General features: G+C 39.8%; 1 protein-coding gene across 5 annotated transcripts in view; it reads left to right on the top strand.

Annotated features, from left to right (window-relative positions):
- The first annotated feature begins 1,673 nt into the window (after nt 1–1,673).
- tjp2a (tight junction protein 2a (zona occludens 2)) overlaps nt 1,674–19,581 on the top strand; it is a 40,114-nt gene continuing 22,206 nt past the window's right edge. For 2 of the 5 annotated variants that reach the window (XM_084382567.1, XM_084382566.1), the window contains exon 1: nt 18,649–18,918. In XM_084382567.1, the coding sequence (XP_084238693.1) occupies nt 18,859–18,918 (60 nt within the window). In that variant the 5' untranslated portion in view covers nt 18,649–18,858. Of the gene's footprint in view, nt 1,837–8,971; nt 9,396–16,236; nt 16,367–18,648; nt 18,919–19,581 lie in introns of those variants that run through there. The other 3 variants (XM_084382568.1, XM_084382564.1, XM_084382565.1) reach the window with 3 other exon arrangements.

Here is a 19,581-nt window from a genome sequence, read left to right as displayed (position 1 = left end):
CGCCCCCACAAGAGTGTGTACTTTCCTTCAAATGATACATTATGGGAATATTTATAGACCAAGTATGCAAGAAACATGATAAGGTCAACCAGTCAACGGTAGTTAAGATTTAGAAGTAATGTAACTTTTTGTAAAGTGCCATTTTAACAATGCAGCCCCAGGGAACAGAGTGATAAACAAGACAAACACTGTTTTTTTTGGTCACTATCATCGACTCCATCTCCACCTATACAGGAGTCTGTAGTCTGAGGGGCGGGAATATTGAAGATTTGAGGTTTTATAGCACCAAAAACAAATATTGTCACGATATTTTGTTTGTACTAGGTTTTTTTGTTTGCTTTGGACACCTTTTACGAAAAAGCAGCTCCTTGACAACTGTGCAAACTCCATCTGAGAGGAAGACTGTGACATGTAGCTGAAAGCTTGAGAAAAGGCTGCCAGGAGGACACCATTTGTGAACTCTGATGATATCAGCACATGTGATTATAGTCCACGTATGAAATGTAAAAAATCAGATGTAAAAGATTGTTTCATCTGTAATGTCACATGTGAAATACATTTTGCATGGGTTGATTCATGTATATGCATTTGTGGCTCATCACATTTATCATTGGTATTTTTTTCACTCTCGTATGTAATTTTTATGAACCCCTTTTTAATCTGAACTGGGTTAAAGGTCAGGTGTGTAGGATTTAGGGGCAGAAAAGGAATATAACTACAACTATAAATAACTATAAATACGGTAATTTACGTAAATGGCATAAGTCACGTTGCATAACATTAGCGACAGAAGTACACCACAAATGTAATTTAAGTAATGCATTTACCTAAATTACGGTACATAACTTATAAACTCTTAGTCACACTCTAGACATGAAGGCTGGTCCCTGGAAAGAAAGTATAGCATATGACCCACCCAAACACCCCAATCACCCCTGGAGTCAGATTTTTCTCACTCTTTATAGTACTACACTTGAGGAGCACTTCAACAAGTGACAACAGAGGGGTGAACACAGCACAGGGCCACTGACCAGGCTGCTGTATTTGATACATTCAGAGTGAGATCAGGCTGAGCTAGATGTCACTAAATCCTACTCACTGGACATTAATATGGACATATGCAACATACAACACTGTATAAACCTTTTTCATTGTCCATTTAAAAATAAATTACTGCAGATAATGAAATAATTATTGATTTAATCAATTTATTTATAAATTATTTTAATAATAATTAATAAAAATGCTTTATAACCGTTTACATGACACCTTTGGTCCTCTGTCTGTGAAACACATCTCACATGTTTTATTCGATTTTGACTGTCTCTTGTTGTTTAATTCAAAATGTAACGAGGCTGGCTTCACAAGATGTTTGTCCAGTAGTTGTTAACGACTGGAGTTCATATAATTTCTCGTTAGTGTGGGATTAATTTGCTCAAACTGAACACTGACTCACCTTTATGTACCTTGTGCTGATCAGCTCATGATTTCCGTTATCATTTGTCCACAGAAACTGAATCATTGTGTCACATTCAGGCTACAGGATGGGTGACTCAGGGGAATGTCACCACCTGCCGCACCCACAGGGAGTCACATGCGAAACTACAGTATCGCCGCAGCGCTGCACACCACACACCTGCAGCCGTTAAGCCACGCCCACATACCTGCGAGAACCAGGAAGTCGTTTTTTTAGGAGCCGACGGAATCAAAATACTCAGCAAGACTTGGTCCTGTTGGAGCCTTTTATCGCCCTCTGCATCGTTCATATCCACTCCTGCTCCTCGGAGTAATCTGCCGTGGTCACACAGGAACAGGTTCCGGACGGAGTTTCACCAGGTGAGTACGCGGTGTATTGTTCGCCCTGACCGTCGACATGTTTTCAGCCTGCTCGGTTTCGCTCACTGCCATATTAGGTCACTGCACTGATGTCTACAGGTCGTTCGCCTTCACCTGCCAGTTTGGGTTTAACCTACATTGTTAAAGACAGCAGGGTGTTATTTTCGCTTTTATCTGACAGGTGACCTGAAGTGTGTTCAGGCCTCAGTGTTGCTGTTTGAGTTCACGCATAACGTTACTAACCCCAGTGTAAATACATGAGAGGCTCACAGTGGGGCTGGGCTAGCATTGCACTATTGTTAGCAAGCTATTGTGTATTTAGTGCGTATGGTGTGTGTTTGTAGAGGTTAGCAGGCAGTATGTTGGACAAATGTTTAAAGTCTACTTCAGTGAGTTCAAATGCTGCATTTTTACTGGCTCGACTTTCCCTCCAGTATTTTATATGGTAATATTGTAGCTACTTACCACACTACATGTATCTAACAGCAGTAGTTACTGGTTATTTAGACTGTACACACCAAGTTGCCAGTTCATTATGTACTCTGTCTTACATGCTGGCTAAACAACAGCTACATTGGCTACTACCTTTATGTAGGAAGGTTGTAATGTTGAAACTATTGTTTTGAATCAGCTTCACGGTCAGTTTGGAAGCATTTTGTGGTCCTGTTGGATTTTCGTATAAAGTTTTACTGGTATGGTCTCATACAGAGTAGGCACGGGCCGGCAGGATCAAAGCGCCTCAGAAAGAAGGGAAATGAACATTAACTTCCTACATTAAACAATTTTTAACGTGTATTTTAAAAACATAGAAATCGAGAAGAATCTCAGATCTAAAACATTATTTCAGTGATTATACATTAATTTATTCATTAAAATTTTTTTTAGTACTGTTCCCATACAACCATGACCAGCTAATTGAATATGAATATGGAATTTTAAAAAGATAAAACCATATACCTAACTATATTAATGAGCATAATACTAATGATCATGTGGCTGTTAATGGATTTTGTTTGCTTATATCAAAATGTGCCCAAAAAATACATTCTGTCAGTGTAACCTTCCATTTAATCTGGCCCATGGGACAATATGAAAATTTCCTGTTACGATAATCCTGTCCAATTTAATCAAGAGTCAAGATATTATCCCAGTAATTATCAAAAAATTACTTAAAAATTAGTTTTAAATAAAAACAATAATGGCACTAAAACAACCATAACCATGTATTTATCCCTGTCATTCTTTAGTTTGGAAAAAGTAGTATTTACCACCAAATCTAACTGCGAGATAAAATGCACAAGCCATGCTGCCTTCAGCCATGGTGACAGGCTAAGGGAATTTAAAAAAAGACCCCAAAAAAAAGCATTATAGGACTGTACGTCAGTGAGCTAGACAGCTTTTTCAAGTCATTCATGTGATGATTGTCATGATTATCTCGGTCAACGAATATCCCAATTATGAAAATTCAACACGTTCAACTTTTTGAGGGTGTTTTTCAATGCGATCTGCAATAAAGTCTTTTAATGTCCCATCCCTAATACAGAGTATTTCTAATATTTTGTATACCATAGCCTAATTTAGACTCAGTTGCCAGTTTATTGGGTATGAAGCTGCAACAAAAAGTTAATAAATCAATTAGTTACTCAAAAGAAAATGTATCGCCAACTTTATGATAATCGATCATTCGCATTAGCCAAACAAAGTCTTTCTTTCTAGCAAAAATGTCAATCATTTGCCCTAGTACCCAGTATTGACCTGCTACCACTAGTTTCGAAGTGTCCCTGAACAAGACCCTCAAATTGCCCCCAGTGTCAGCCCAGCTTTTGGAATGGCAACTCAGCTGTCTTTGGCATGCGAATGCAGATACCAGCAATGTAAAGCACTTTGTCCTGCCATTTTGTCGGCTGATACTGACTTGAACAAATAATCAGAATCAGCCTTAAAAAAAATCACAAAGTGTAATTCCTGAATGTAAACTCTGCTTCAGGTCATTTAAACCCAGATTCCCAGAGACAATAGTAACAACATGTCCTTTCCTCTGTGTCCTCAGTGGTAGGTTCAGATGCAGCCCTGGTTGTGGTGGGACTCAGCAGGGAGGGGCAGACCTGAATACAGTATCTAAACTGAGCTGCTCCCTCATCCTCAGCTTAGAATGTTTCTACTCACCACCTCTTTAAAAAAATGTTTGTGTGAGAACAGCCTTTTGCTTCATGCAAAACTGTATTATGTCATATTTGTCTAGTTTCTAGTTTGCCTTTCCAGGTCACCTCTTGCTCCCGATGATCCAGATTATACCTGTTGTGGAGGGCACGTGCTCACTCTTGATTCTCTTTTTTCTGTCTGTCAGTCTCTTTCCCTCTCCCTCTCTCTCTCTGTCTCTACACTCATCACAGATTTGTGAGTGGCATGTGTCTCACCATCTGGCTCGCACATGCATTGCATATGGACGTTGCATAATGGCCTTGGGCCTTAGTAATGCAGCACTACTCCAACACGTGGGGCAAGTGACAAGGGGCAGAGAAACAAACCGCTTATGTAAAAGCATTAAGACGACCAAACAACTCCAGCTACATTTGCTCACCCCGTGGAAACAGAACAGAAACATAGAAGGCATTCTCAGAGGACACTGAAAACACGCAGCAACAAAGGAATTAGTCTCAAGAATGAATCTCTTTTCCTTTTTAAAAATTAAAAGCTCTGACCTGGTTCGATGCATCTTATAATACTTGTTTGAGTAGATTTGACAGCAATAAAATAGTGATGAAGGCAACTGATGAATTGTGACGTTTTAAGATGGAGAATTGACAATATAATATTCATATGAGTGTTTTAAGCTATTTTTTATTAAATGGCCTGAATTCTTCTTTTGAAACAAAAAAAAGAACATAAAAATATATATCTGCACTAGAAATCTCACACAAATTGCTCGCAATGAGTCAGCCAGTGACTTGGTGGGAATGCGTGGGGAAACCTAGAGATCAGTGCTAAGTTTCAAAAGATTAAAATGCTTCGTGGTGTAGTTATTGAAATGCAGCAGCAGCAGAGCCAAACAAAAGCCAAGTAGCTTAACATGCTGTTCAAATCTCAGATAGGAAATGGCTACAAGTCACCGTCATGCAGCCATCTGTGCAAAACCAAATCTGTAGCACTGCTTTAGAAGATGTAAATGTTTGTGTTTGTCTATGAAAGCATGCAGTGACAGATTAAAAAGAAGATACCGTGAGTGTGGAATGATAATAGTGGCTGTCAATTAGATTTCCATCAGGTTCGATGTACTTGAGTGTGCAGACTGCAGCAGATGGCTGTACTTTTTGAGGCTGTAGCGAACCATCTTGGCTGTGTGGAAGAAAGTTGTCATGGTGATGAGTTAGCAAACAGCTACCTACACAGAGGTAGAGCTAGATACAGAGCAACATCATCATCCCATAGAGTCGTGTACAGTTTCATTCTCCATTTAGCTCTGTTTGTCTCCATTGACTGATGAGAAGTAATTCTGGCTCTTTAGCTGCCAAATGCTTCTTTTTACTAGTCACTCATTTTGCAGTTTGGTGTTGGGCAGGTGGTGTACAGCAGGTTTATGAGAGTTTATTTCCTTAAAAACAACTGCCTGCTGCTGTAGCAAATTAAGTTGTTGAGACCGCGGAGGACGAAGCAAACAGAAAATGTATCAACTATGAGCTAAAAGAGGCTAAAATGTCCCACAGAGCTTCAGTGGTGATAATTATCTGGTGGTTCTTGTGCAGTTTTTAATTATATTGCTACAGGAGGTCTTCAACCTGGGCTTCTACATTTTATAAGACACAGTATTTAAAGGGATAGCTTTCCTTCTTGATACTTAGATGAGGAAATTGATGGCCCAGCTACCACCCTCACATCTGTACCATAAATATAAGGCACAACCAGAAGACAGGTAGCTTAGCTTAGCACAAAAAAATTACTGTAGAAGAGGGTGTTGGTGAATTTTGTGGATATAGACTAGGGCAAGGTGATAAGGCTTTAAAGAAACAGTTCACCTAAAAATGTCAAATTTAGTGAATATCTACTCAACCCCATGCTGATGGAAAGTTGGGGGAAGTTTTGTAGTCCACAAAACATTTCTGGACCTTCACAGCTGTTTTGGGGTTGAGTAGATAATGACTGAATTTTCATTTTTGGGAAAACTGTTCCTTAACAATAATATTGCAATATTTTTAGGTGGTATCGTGATACACAATAAATCATCATCACTCGATATTTTTAAATCTCAAAACCACTTCATAAATGCTACAGGGATGACTATTGGCACGCAAAATATTAACACAATGAGATTTTTAATAAATGATCTTTGGTAATGTGGATATAATGACTAAGTGGGAAAGACAAGTATTAGAACAAGTAGAGCATACTGGTAAGTTCAGAAAATGACATCTCTTTACTGTAGGGAGCTGTAGTTTTTCTGTGCTCACAAAGATGTTGTTTAAGTTTGATTTCTTCACCATACCAACTGCTATAATGGATGCCAATTTATCTTAACCAACAATAAAAACAAAACAATGAGCCCTGCACGTGCAGAACAAGCGTGACTGAAGAAAAAATAAACAGTGACACATGACAGGTTAATAGGTTATGGATTACTGATGCCTTCACTCATCAATTACCAGATGTGCGCAGGTGTGATAGTGTACCCTTGTGTTCACATGGTCTATACACTCTGTCTGGTTGCATTTTGGGTTGGATGAGTGTTCTCTGTGAGATTACTGTAAGGTGTTGGATTATGATAAAACCGCCTGTGAATGTCATGCCGCTGTGTGGATTCTGCACAGCTTAATGGTTTGGTCTCCTTTGCTTTCATCCCAGACGAGGCTCCTCATCCGGGCTCCTTGACAAAGAAGACACACAGGGTGAACTTAAAAACCCTGTCTCTTTCTTGTCCTTTGTGCTGTTGTTACCCAACCTTATTCAAAAATAGATGCCTGTTATGTTTGTGTCTCCCCCCGCTGTGCTCCTGGTATTTTCAGCCCCTGCTTTGAGTGCTGTGGGATTTCTACTGCTCACTGAAATCTGCAGCAGCTCTCATGGCACGGCCATCCAGAGCCGTAATCCAGACGTCCAAGCTGCTGGGACATAAATCCTGTCCGGAGTTTGCATTGGCTGGCAGCTCATCAAGAGGCCGCCGAGATTATTTATTTATTTGAAACCTCTCAGGACATGGCTGCCTGCTGTCAGCTGGTGACTCTGGGACTACAAGATACAGACATTTAATCTGTGCGGCACACACTGGGGGTTGCACAAGTGAGGGAGTGAAGAAGTACGCTTTTTATCAGCAGAGGGAGTTGGGGATGGAGTATGGAAGTTTACTCATGACAAAACTATTCAGTGAGTGAAATGCCTATGCTGAAACTTGTGCAAGTGAGATCAGATTTGACCTGCAGATGTCACCTTCATAGACTTTGTCCTCTTTGTAACACCAGGCTGTTTTCCAGAGTGCTCCATCAGCTCAAGTCAAGTCAATTTTTATATATATATAATACCCAAAATCACAGATGCCTCAGTTGACTTTACAATCTGTGCAGTGTCAGCTTTATTATTTGTCTTAGGGCACACTCACACTAGGCAATCCGTAGTGTGCCCAAGCATGTTTGACCCTCAGAGTCCAGTTTGTTTGACTAGTGTGATCACTCCTTACCGTGCTCAAGAACAGTACACTTTCTTGGCCCTGGCATGGTTGGAAGAGGTGTGTTTTGGCACAGTACGGTTGCTCATGCACAGGCACAAATATCGGGTGCACAACATGGACATGAATGAATAATTATACGTATTACACCACCTTGCATAATCAAGAAATCCAGGAATGTGAGAGGGCCGTCTATGACCAATCCATTCAAAATAAGCCACAGAAAAGTCAGTAAAGTCAAGTTCCCTGTGTTGTTCTCCATTGCGCTGCGAGCACGCTATGATGTGATGACATATGTACTAGAGGTACCAGGTCAGGCCCGGTTGCGGCCAGATGGCCTTAATCAGAAAATATTTGCAAATGGCTGTAATATCTCAAGGTAGTTCCTCTAGGGTCTTGCAGGTTTTTATGTTAATTTTTCTAAGACACAAATACTGAATTTCCTGCAGATTTCTGAAAATCTGCAAAAATTTCCCACCTTTTTTGTGTTACTACGCATTAAATTAAATTTAGTGGTTTAGTTTTAGTAACTTTATAAATGGTTAATAAGACAAGCTGCACAGCCAGTTCTGTCTAAGATAAGTTCTCGGAAAACAATCATCCCTTCTGTAGTTGCAAGGAAGGTTTTTGTTTAGACTGAGGCCTGGTTTTTAGACTGTGGTGGTTTTGTATTTGATTATTTGTATTTGGATAACTGGGGTGATTGACAAAATTGTGAACCATTCCTTCACTTTGACCATTTCTTTGCAGATAAGTTTGTTGAATATGTGTAATATTCTATATTTTTCTTTTTGTCATCAAACCCCATGAAATGATTAGTTTGTCTTTCCTTTGTCATGATGCCGTTACTAAAGGGTATGTTACACCAAGATTGGTCTTTTCATTTCTTTTTTTTATGTTTTGACAGTTAGAAAAATATATACAGTAGTGTCTGCCTTTAATTCTTCTGGTTGTGAGCTTTAATGCCTCCTTCTGGATAAATTAAAGCAGCTGGAGAAAGTAGTGAGAGCACACTGTATTTCAAAGTGTGCACAAAATTAGGACATTGCACTGAAAACGTGTTTTGTGCTCACAAATCTGCCCATGTGCACTTTTTAATCTTGAAGTGCAGATTGATTGCAGCTTTAATTTGTCTCGAAGTAGTTTTGTCATTAGTAAACCTCTGTAAGGGGTGAACCCTGTTGGACGGGTGTGAGGTTGGAGTAGATGGGTCTGTCCGGGTGTAAATGGCGAGAAGACTAAGCCTGGATGGGGGATTATGGGAGGAGGGGGCGGGGAGCATACATGATCTGTCAGGGCTTAGTACCACAATTATCCCAGCGGCAGCAGCAGCCGCAGCAGCAGCAGCAGCAGCGGTGGTAGTGGTGGCAGAGGCTGCATTTTCATTAGTGTAATGTCCAGAGAAGCTCCAGAATTATGTAAGAGTGACGTGCTGTCATCCCCTCTCGGCCAGCCCACCGCCTGGCAGGAACGTGGCCGTTTGTTTTCCTTTTATCCTCCCTCGCTCAGAAAGCCAAAAGGACATCTGTCAGATTCAGCGGTCGGGGACAGGAACCAGTAGTAGCCACGCCACGGGGACTTGAGGTGTTGAAGCTGTGGCTCGTTGTCACAGAGAAACTGATGCACTGAGGCGGCAAGAGAGGACAAGTTTGTAGTCTTGCAGATGCAGAAGGAGATGAGCAAATGCAGAGATGTGGGATTTGCTTCTGGTAGTGCGCCTTGATGAAGATGAGTGACGGAAGTGTAGCAGCTGTTAGAGCAGTGTGGTGTGTGTGATGCTGTTAGAGGAGAATTAGAAGATGAAGTTTAAGAAGTTCATCACGATCATGCAGGCGGCCATTGGGATCGTACCTCTGAACAAACGGGAGCTTCTGCCACCCGGCAGGAAACTGTGGAGACCCCCCGGGTGAGTTAGATCACTGCGTGTGTCAGCTTGTCATTACCTTTAATACAAAAGAGAGCTTGTGCATAGTCATGAACTGCATGTTGTAACAGCTGCTGCAGCTGTTTTAACAGATCTATTTCTCAATCCTGATAATGTTTCTGAAATGTGGGTTCCTCTGAAGGTGCTCCAAAGAAGTTATAATCAGAAGAGAAAGATCTTATTGACTGATTTTTTTTTTTTTTTTTATGCCTAATCAAACAAAATAAACAAACTCTTCATTTTCATGACTTAATAAACTGAATAGACAAACTGACATCAAGGACAGCTTAATTTCATACTGATTTACTTTATGTTTGCGGGACCCTGACGCCTTTCTAGCTTCAAACTATGTCCTGGGGACCGTATACTACGTAGTGCCCCTTTAAGGATCAGGGAAGCAACAGATGGGTTTGGGCTGAATGTAATAAGAGACCTTGAACATTTCACCGTAACAAAAAAAAAAACATCCTTACTTGTCGTGGTATCTGGTTATGCAGATAGTTTTGGTTTTATTTGTCCAGGTTGTGAGTGTCAGAGGGGTCTGTCTCCTCTCCAATACAATACAGGTAAATGGAATTTGGTTCATAAGCATCAATGTCCCAATAATTATGGATCATCCTGCACAAATAAAAACAAAATCTGCATTTCTAGGTACCACTAGAGGTAAATAGAATGTAATTTGAATGCCCTCTTTCGTTGGTTGTGCAGACTATTTTGGATGGTTATACATTTCTGACACATTTAAACATAAAGCTTGCAAGATGTTTATGGTGGACCGACTGCTTTAAATGTGGAGGACACACCATGTTTTTGAAGTTCCAGTTGTGTACATTGTGTTTATTCCTGGGTTATTTATGTTGCAGGGTGTCCTTTTTGAAATTGATCACATTGAACAAAAAAGTTGGGTCTAATCTCATGTTCATATTCATGTAACTTTTCATGTAGTAGCAGTCGGTATAAGTTGTACAGGATGCTAGTGTTTTTTTTTCAAAAGCAGCAATCAAGGAAGTTCAGTTTGTTTTACTTAAACTTGATTACAATACTATTATGCTGTTTTTCCACTAGCACTTAGACACATATCTCTGTATGTGTCTACAGCGCTGCTCCAAAGTTTGTGAACCCTGTATGTCTGCATGAATGTGTTATCAACTGTGATTAGATCTCTAAGGTCTAAAAACACATGAAGAGGACACAGTTAGATAACAGTTACAGAACAAATATATACTTTTTTATGTTTATTGTGCAAAATTATATAACAATTATTATCTTTGTCATAAAAAGTATGTGAACCTTTGCTTTCAGAACCCGGTGTAACCCTCGAGTGCAGCAATAACATCAGCCAAACATTTTCTGTAACTGTTCGGTTCCACACATTAGCTTGGTGAGATTTTGGCCCATTCTTCCTTACAAAACTGCTTCAGCTCAGTGATGTTGGTGGGCCTCCTTGCATGAACTGCTCTCTTCATGTCTTTCCACAACATTTCTGTTGGTCTGGACTTTGAATAGGTTCTTTGGTAGACTGACTTGTGTGTTTAGGGTCATTGTTCTGCAGCATGGACCATCTTTTGTTGGGCTTCAGTTAACTGAAAACTTGTTGTGGTGTCACATGAAGTTCACAGTTTAAAGCTTTATTTTCCTATGAAAAAAAATCATTTTCTATCATTCCCAGGATGACGGAACGCCGTTAGTCTTGAGCCGTGGTCCTGGTATAGTTTGTTTTTACAGTCCAGGATTCATAGTTCTGTCAATGATAGTGAAACACCCTGGAGCTGACACAGTAAAGCAGCCAGAAACCATGATACAGTCACCATGAACTATGTTGTTCTCAGAACATTCTTCTAATGGCCTCCTGCTTTACCCGTGTGGCTTTTAGCAAACTTTCCAGGAGCAGCAATGTTCTTCTTGGAGAGTAGTAGTAGTAGTAGTAGTAGTAGTAGTAGTAGTAGTAGTATAGTAGCTTTCTCTTTGCTATCCTTCCATACACAACAACAACTTTTTGTCTGTGGTCAAGATAAGACAAAGACCCAGGTTTATATTCTTTTATAGTGCAGGGACCGCTAGGGACCGAGTGTCATCCCAACTCCAGTGACCTATTTAAAGTATCTGAGGTTCACCAGAGGTTCACATACAAAGACATTTAATGTTGGATGATTCTGCAAAGTAAATAATTATATTTTTGTATAAGTTGTTTAATTGGGTCCTTTTCTATCTAGTTTTATGACTTAAATGAAGATCTGATCACATTTTAGATTACGTCACGACAGAAATATAGAGGGTTCACAAACTTTTAAAGGGGCAATATGTAAGATCTGACCAGTATTTGGCAACAGTGGTGATGTTATGTCAAAGACGTCTGTGTATTGTGTTGCAGAGGTGTCTCCTGAAGTTAGCATGCTAACCAGCTATCCCCTGGCCCGTCCTGTCTCTTAATGCCACTTCATGCCCCCCCTGTCCCCACAATGGAGTCATGGTAAATCATCTCTGTGCTGTATCCCCTGTCTCCGAACTGGCCTTTGTTGGTCTCAAAAGCTGTGTTCAGTCCCGGTCCCGCCTTGTACACTGGTAGGCCGCTGAGTCTGGTTGAGCTGAGCCCTGTTGCCTGCATTGACATGATCCAAGGTCACAGTCAGACAAACTTCAATTAGCTAGTAAGGCTGTTTGCTCTATGGCTAATTGAGCTAAGCTAACTACAGTCAAAGATGGCTACAACAAAGAGTATAGTGAGCAGTATGTAGCAGTTATGCTGTGTTCTATGTTTTTGTAGCTACCTTTGAATTCTTGCCATACTTTATAATAGTACTGACGTTCACCACATTGTGTAGTAATGCTCCATTAAATTGCATCATGGCATGCACCCAACATCCTCATATCATTATAATGTGATTCCACTGAAAGGTGCAAATCATTATTATAGAAATATTGCCCTACTCGAAGTCAATTGAGCATTTACAGTCAGTGATGTTTGGTGAACTGCCTCACCTGTAAGGCAATTAAATGTCATTTTGTATACCTCAGTGTAGCTACAGCTGATTGAACTGATTTGGTCAAAACAGGGTTTGGTGAAAATACTGGTGCCAATATGATTACAAGGTTATGTCAGATCAGACTTGAGGCTTTATAACAGAATTGCTGCAATACAAACTGGGGGAAAGGTGTTAACCAGTTGGGGAGGGTCTAATGAAAGATGTTATTGAGTTTTAGCATATATGATCAAGAGTTCTTAGAGCTTGACTCATACTAGAGAGGATGACAGGGGAGGCAGAGGCAGGATAACTCGGCCTCCCTTTAGCTTGGATTTTGACCATTCTTGTTATAATCTGTCTCTTGTGAGTGAACTTTATTGAAGTACAATACTAAATTGTTTGAGTAAATCTAGGACTAAAAGTGAGTCATGTATTGGTCTGCTTCAAATGTAGACACCAAGCCCTTCTTCATGTTTTCATTGAACCTACAAGTCTGTGCTCAATGTTTAAGGAGCAGCAGGTTTAGTCATGCAGAGGCAATCTGCTTTCTTCACTCTCAGTACAGAATGACAGTACGCTCTGATTGTATCCACAATCTTAATTTCTGACTCGCTGCCATGAAGCTGAGAAAAAAAGAGATGTTGCAGCTCGATGGAGAACGCCACATGTTTGGACATGTTGTTAGCAAACGGGTCAGAGGTGCTGCTGTTGAAGTGAGAAGTGCAGATTATAGTATTATAGTCAGCCGTGTCAGTGTGAATCTGCTCTGCTTTGGCTTTACACAGATGGCTTAGTTGTGTAAAATGTGCAATTTTCTTTACCATTTATAGCTATACTTTTTATCATCTGATCCTTTCGGCCTTTGAGATATTTAGTTTATATTTCCTTAACAGCCAGGTTTTTAGATGTTGTTTTTACTGTTGAAGAAAGAAAATAGTTGTAATCATTCATCCATGTGAAAGTACATGATTTCTCAATTAGTATTGTGTAACTGTTGCTGGTTTGTCGGTTGCTCACTCCCTTTTGGTCCAGACTGAAATATCTCAACATCTAATGGATGGTTTAGCACAAGTGCTGTATAGGCGTTCATGGTTCCCAGACAGTGAGTATCCCAGTGAGTTTGGTGATCCCCTGATCTTTATTTCACCTTCAGTTTGACTTTTGCTGGTTTTGTTTGAAATGTCTCAAATATTGGATGCCACCAGAGTTGGTACATATCTCCATGTCCCCCTCAGAATGAATTGTAATATCTTTAGTGATCCCTAAACTTTAAAAAAAAAAAAAAAGCAAAAAAAACTTTTTTCTAATATTTTGCTTTATGATGAAATACCTGCAAAAGTCATGATATTCCCATCAGCCTCAGTAGTACTTAGTAAGCTAACAGGCTCACCTCAGAATATCTGTGTAACCTGTTAAACATCAGCATGTTAACATTGCCATTGTAAGCTTGTTAGCATTGTTGACATTAGCATTTAGTTCAAAGCACTGCTGTGCCTAATAACAGCCTTTGACAGCTGCTAGCAAGGCTGTAGACTTAGTCTTGTTGCTTGATGCTTACAACTTAAATATGTGTAAACATTAAGCTCTGTGAGTAAAAGTCTACCTGTGGCTTTATCTGGACTCAAAGGACTGTACAAGTGTACAAGTTTTAAGTTAAACTCATGTACTCTTTATATTATAAACGTCCATTTTTGCATGCTGTCGAATTTTTTGTTTATTTATACATCCAGGCATGTATTAGAAGTTTCCCTGCCCCAACCTACATATTTCAAATGAATGGGTCATAATCAGACTTCAGCAGAGCTTGATGACAAGCTGATCGTTTGAATCAGGTGTGTTGGAGCAGGGAACTATCTAAAACATGCAGGGCCGGGGGCCTCAAGGACCAGGATGAAGAACACTGCTATACAGCATGACAATAAACTGGATGAGTCATGACACCTTTTACAAGAATGTGTAATGCATCACAGTGATTTATTATTTTTGTGTTATTGTTATATGGCAGTGAAGTTGGGCAGATTGATTTGAAAAGCTCACACTACAATTTGCAAAAAATACGGGAGTGTCTGCTCATTCGTTTTAATATATCACTATACAAGCATACCAGGAACAAAAGGGAAGCATGTGAGGTAGGGAATATGCATTCAAAAGCTTAAAGATTTACCTGTGATGTTACAGTGTATTGAAAAGCTTGTATTAGTTGTATGCTGATGTAAATGTAGTTGGTTGGAATCCCTAAAAACTTAGGATTTCACCCCAGGGTGAGGCCTTACGTCCTGCCTCACACAGAGTGATGTGTGCCTGATGTGCGTTCTCGTTGACTGGCATTGGTCTTCTTTTAACTTCAGACAGAGATGATTTACTTTTATTTTTTTCATAGATGTCCATGTCCTGTGTGAAATTTAAAAGTGAATGTTGACTTATTTAAAACCAAACCATGATCTTTTCCTCAACGTCACCAGGTAATACTATTGCCTAAACCTAACCAAGTAGTTTTGTTGCCTAAAGCTAACCAAACTGTGACTGAAAACTGACGATGCTCATGGCTCCAACACTTGAAAACAATAAATTCACTAAGTCTAAAAGTAAAAATCAAAAACCTCTACCCACACATGGGACACAACCTCCCATTACCCTCATTGAAATCATGAGCAAGAACCATTCAACCACCACAACTTGCTGTGAAAATAGTCTTTGTCAACGTCATGATGTGTAGCGTCACGCCTCTTTTGGTTCCGCAGCGCCGGCATGCTGTATGAAATGACACACTGGAGCAGCTTTGAGCTGGTGCTGCTTGGTTCAGTGTGAACAAACAAAGGCGGCGTAAAGGCGAGTCTTCGCTACGGCGATAATGAGGGTCTCTGTGTGAAAAGGGCCACTCAGGCTTTCCAGCAGAAATCTTCTCATAACACAATCCAATCGGTGTTATAAGGCAGACTATCACTTTCCATGCAGATAGATGTGAGGTCAAATACGCAAGTTATTGAAAAACAGCGTGCAATCAGAGCATGGGCTGAGATGGTCACAGAGTTTGTCGAAGCTTGAGCTGTTATGTGCTGAAAGACAGCCATGGCCATCTGTGTGAAATATCAAGTTTTTAGTGAGACTCCGATTTGCCCACACACGTGCACTTAAAGAGGTAGTCTAGTGATTGCACTATTATAAAGTATATGACAATGACAAATTTGAACAAATGCTATTGAATGTCGTAAAAATGGCAATGTTAATTCCTTTAATTTTGAAATAAGAAAAAAAAAGGTCACATATCTGACTCAGGCACAACACAAAGTGGTGAAACACAACCAAAAAGAGCTATCAACTAGCAATACACAGAACTCCAACAAGTGGCAATAGCAGTAACCAAAAACAAACTATAACTCCCTCTACCAGTACCCACACACAGACACAAAATGCTATATATTTACATTATTTTAATTAACCAGATTTATGTATGCTGAGACAGTTTTTGGCTGGATGTGGCCCACAGGCCATCATTTGAATAGGCTGGGGTTAAATCTTTCAAACAATTTATAACAGAGCTTTCTCTTACACATTAATTTACAGTCTCAAAGCAATGTATAACTGTTTTCACAGGCTGAGTAGTGCTAAACGAGATGAGTTAACTAGACTTAATTTGTAACCTAACCTTTAATAATTTCTATGCAAATCATAGCTTGTACTGTAAGGTCACATCATACGTAATTATTGGTAATTATAGCCAGATGTCATTAACTGCTCTGTCTTGACAAAGATCTGAATGTGATATGTATGAGTGTAATAAACTTTTAATGATGTTGTGAAAAAAAATTCTGTGAGTGACACACAGATGGTTAAAAGTGTGTGTTTCTCTCTGTTCACAGGGAGCAGCCAGGCTCTGAACAGACCAGCACTGACCTGCTCAAGTCCGGCCGCAAGTTCCGCTGGTCCAGAGAAGCCCAGTACTTGTATCTGCGCCGCCTCTCTTCGCGCAGATTCTCGGCTATTATGATGGTACGTTGTTTACATGATACTTTAATGTTAATGCTAGCGTTTACCTTGAACATAGAGCCTGGTTTGGGATCGACTTCCTCTACACTGGATGTGTGGTCCTGGTGACCCCCGACTGTTTTAGGGTTTGAACACAACATTTTTAGTTTTGAATCCAGTCCCATGTAAGCATGTCGCAGCTATATTCATGATGTGTACTCTGTTTGCACTCCAGCACAGGTCCATCAAGCTGCGTTTTTTTAATGCTCACTTGATGATGATGATTGTGTGTTTCTCTCTTGTTGAGAATTTCATGATTTTTAATCTTATGAAACTCTTTCATAATCCCATCATCAGATAAGCTGAAAAATACATGCACGTTAGTTTATCCAAAAATAGTTGTAGAGCTACAAACAAGGCTGCTTCTCTCCTGAAATGCTGATGGTTCAGAGATATGAGGTTTAGTGAGTCAGTGTTTCCCAGACTCTTTCCTTATTTGAATACAACTACGCTTTGGTGACCCCTCCTGCATCCAGGATGATGATTAACCAGAGAGACATGTCATGTCCTGGAAGCTTCATTGTTTTAATGACTTGGTCACACAAATTATTCAGGCCAGTGAAGCTGTTTTGCATTAGGATGGCCTATTTTAAAGCATATTTCACATATTTCAGTTGATGTAAAATGTGGTGATTTTACTTGACTGACCTTAATTTTTCTGTAATGTTATTGTCATAACTTATATCATAACATTCTTACAAGTTTGTTGCTCTGAAGTTAAACATTGTAGAAACAGTGTCCTTTTTTTCAGGAAAAAAGCTTCTACCAATTTTTGAAATGGTTGATGGTGAAAGGAAACTGTTAAATTGTATGTGGTATTAGAGGATTTTTGACATTTTCAGGGTCAGCTGGTGTTCTCATCTGTGATTTGTCTCGTGCTGATAAAATACTAGATAAGGGCAGGCTTGAATGGATAGTATTACACACACACACACACACACACACACACACACACACAAACAACAATAGGTTATTGTGGGACAGCTGGACATGTGGTCTAGTTGCTCCAGCCCTTTGTTTCAGCTGCTCATGCGTAAGAGCCTTACATTTTCTACATGGCTCTATATGTCTAAACTTGAGCCCACATACATTTGTGATCGTATGGTTTGGGGCTGTTTTTCATGGTTTGGGCCCCTTCCAGTGAAAGTAAGTGAGCTTTGTGATCACTTTGACAAGAGTGTGCTTGCATCGTGGTTGCAGCATGCTGTTGAATGCCCTCTCCCATTGCAACATGAAAATGCACAGAGACAAGTCCATAAAGGAAATGCCTTTCTCAGTTTGGTGTGGCAGAACGTGACTGGCCTGAGTCCTGATTTCAACCCCATCCAATGTATTTTGTGCAATGGCTACAGAGGTGGGGAATTAAGAAAAAAAGACAAATAAGAACGTATATGTTTTGCCCTGTCAAAGGTGTTGGTGTTTTAGGTTGTTTTTGCCTTTGGAAGTAGAGCTGCAAAAATGAATCGATTAGTTGTCAACTATTGAATTAACCAGCAACTATTTTTTATAATCCATTATTACTTTGAGTAATTAAAAAAATAAATATGGTCAAAATTCGTAAATCCAAGTTTCTTAATGTGAATATTTGCTGGTTTCTATTCTCCTATGTGACAGTAGGCTGAATATATTTGGGTTGTGGACAAAACAAGACTTTTGAGGACTTTATCGGTGGGCTCTGGGAAATACTGATCAACATTTTTCACCATGTTCTGACATTTTATAAATAATTGGTTAGTTGAGAAAATATTCGACAGATAAACTGACGAAAATAATCATTAGTTGCAGGCCTATTGGAGGCAGGTGCTCTAAGTGTAGGCTGTCGAAATTATGTTTAACACAGTCCTTAAAAAAACCTTCAGATTGATTCCCTCTATCTGCTAAGATGCTTTTTAAATTGCATGGTTTACTCTGAATTACAATCTGCATTGTGCTGCTTGAAATGTGTTGTTGTGCAGTCTGTCTGGGAGCCTCACAGCAGGCTCCCTAAAAATCAATGGGAATTTTGGACGGACCCATCTCAGCGGTATTACAGGTAGAAGCTCCCTCAATACACACATCTATAATGTTATCACTGATTCGTTATTACTTATAACTAGATAAGTCGTTTTTCAAATTCAAAAGCAGTAGAGGTTTAAACATGATGCTTTAGGGTTTTTTGTTTTCTATCACGGTTGCTTTTAAATTTGACCCCCACCTCGTCCCCGCTCTCATTTGGTATAATCTGACCCAAGCTAGGAGTCGTCGGCGCTAAATTTTAGCCCTGAATGTCTAATCTTAACGTTTTTAGGAAGTAGTAGTACGCCATTTAAAGTAAAGTTGACGGGACTTTTACACTTTTTACTCTTTGAAACGCTCATTTTCTTTAAAACGTTGGCCTTCGTCCGAGCACAAACATTAACTAGTTGTAGTTTTTGTTTTAATCTTTACTGCCAGTCCCGGACAGTTCAAAGTGCGTGATGCCAGTTAACGGAGGGGGGCTGCTCTCTTTGAGCAGATATGCAACTCAATATTTCACCGTAAGTACCTCAAAAGTTACATTTCAAGTATTTATACATATCAAGTTGACAGATAATAACGTCATTATACTCGAGGTATGGCATTCTTGGGTAGAAGTTATTCGGGAGTTTCCATGAATCCCTGTTGCATCCTGCTGCACCTGCTGTGATAGTTGTCAGCTAGTTTCATGAACGGCTCGTTTGGTTGGCAGAAGAACGTTTAAAGTTATTAAAAACCTGTTTAAAACGTTGTTCTGACTCTCGTCTGACATCTTGTTAATATTTCCACTTTTTTGGTCTAATTTACAGTGTGCTCAGTGGTGGTTACTCGTCAGTCCTTTGGTGGTCAAAGCAATGTTGTTGCTTCCCTCTTTCGCATTTAAGTACCCACTTTTTCAAGGAGGTAGAGTTAAGGCTGAGGTGGTGTGTACTGCTATACGGACTAAGGGCTACAAATATCCATTGTAATGGCTTTATTTTTTAATTATCCGTGTATTGGTGTGTTGTTCTCTTGTGCCTCACGGTGTAACTCAGCTGTGTCCCCAGCAGGGGGCAGACTTGTTCAACAGTTATATTATCAGCTGCCTGCAGCACATTCATTAACTTTCAGGCTGTTTGTTGATGAAGGTTTGTTGGTTTGGAGTTGAGAGACTGACACACGGTGCTGTAAATGTATTTACACTA

This window comes from Pagrus pagrus (assembly GCF_965226575.1).
Source record: "Pagrus pagrus genome assembly, chromosome: 19".
NCBI lineage: Eukaryota > Metazoa > Chordata > Actinopteri > Spariformes > Sparidae > Pagrus > Pagrus pagrus.
This window is presented reverse-complemented; position numbering and strand designations above follow the sequence as displayed.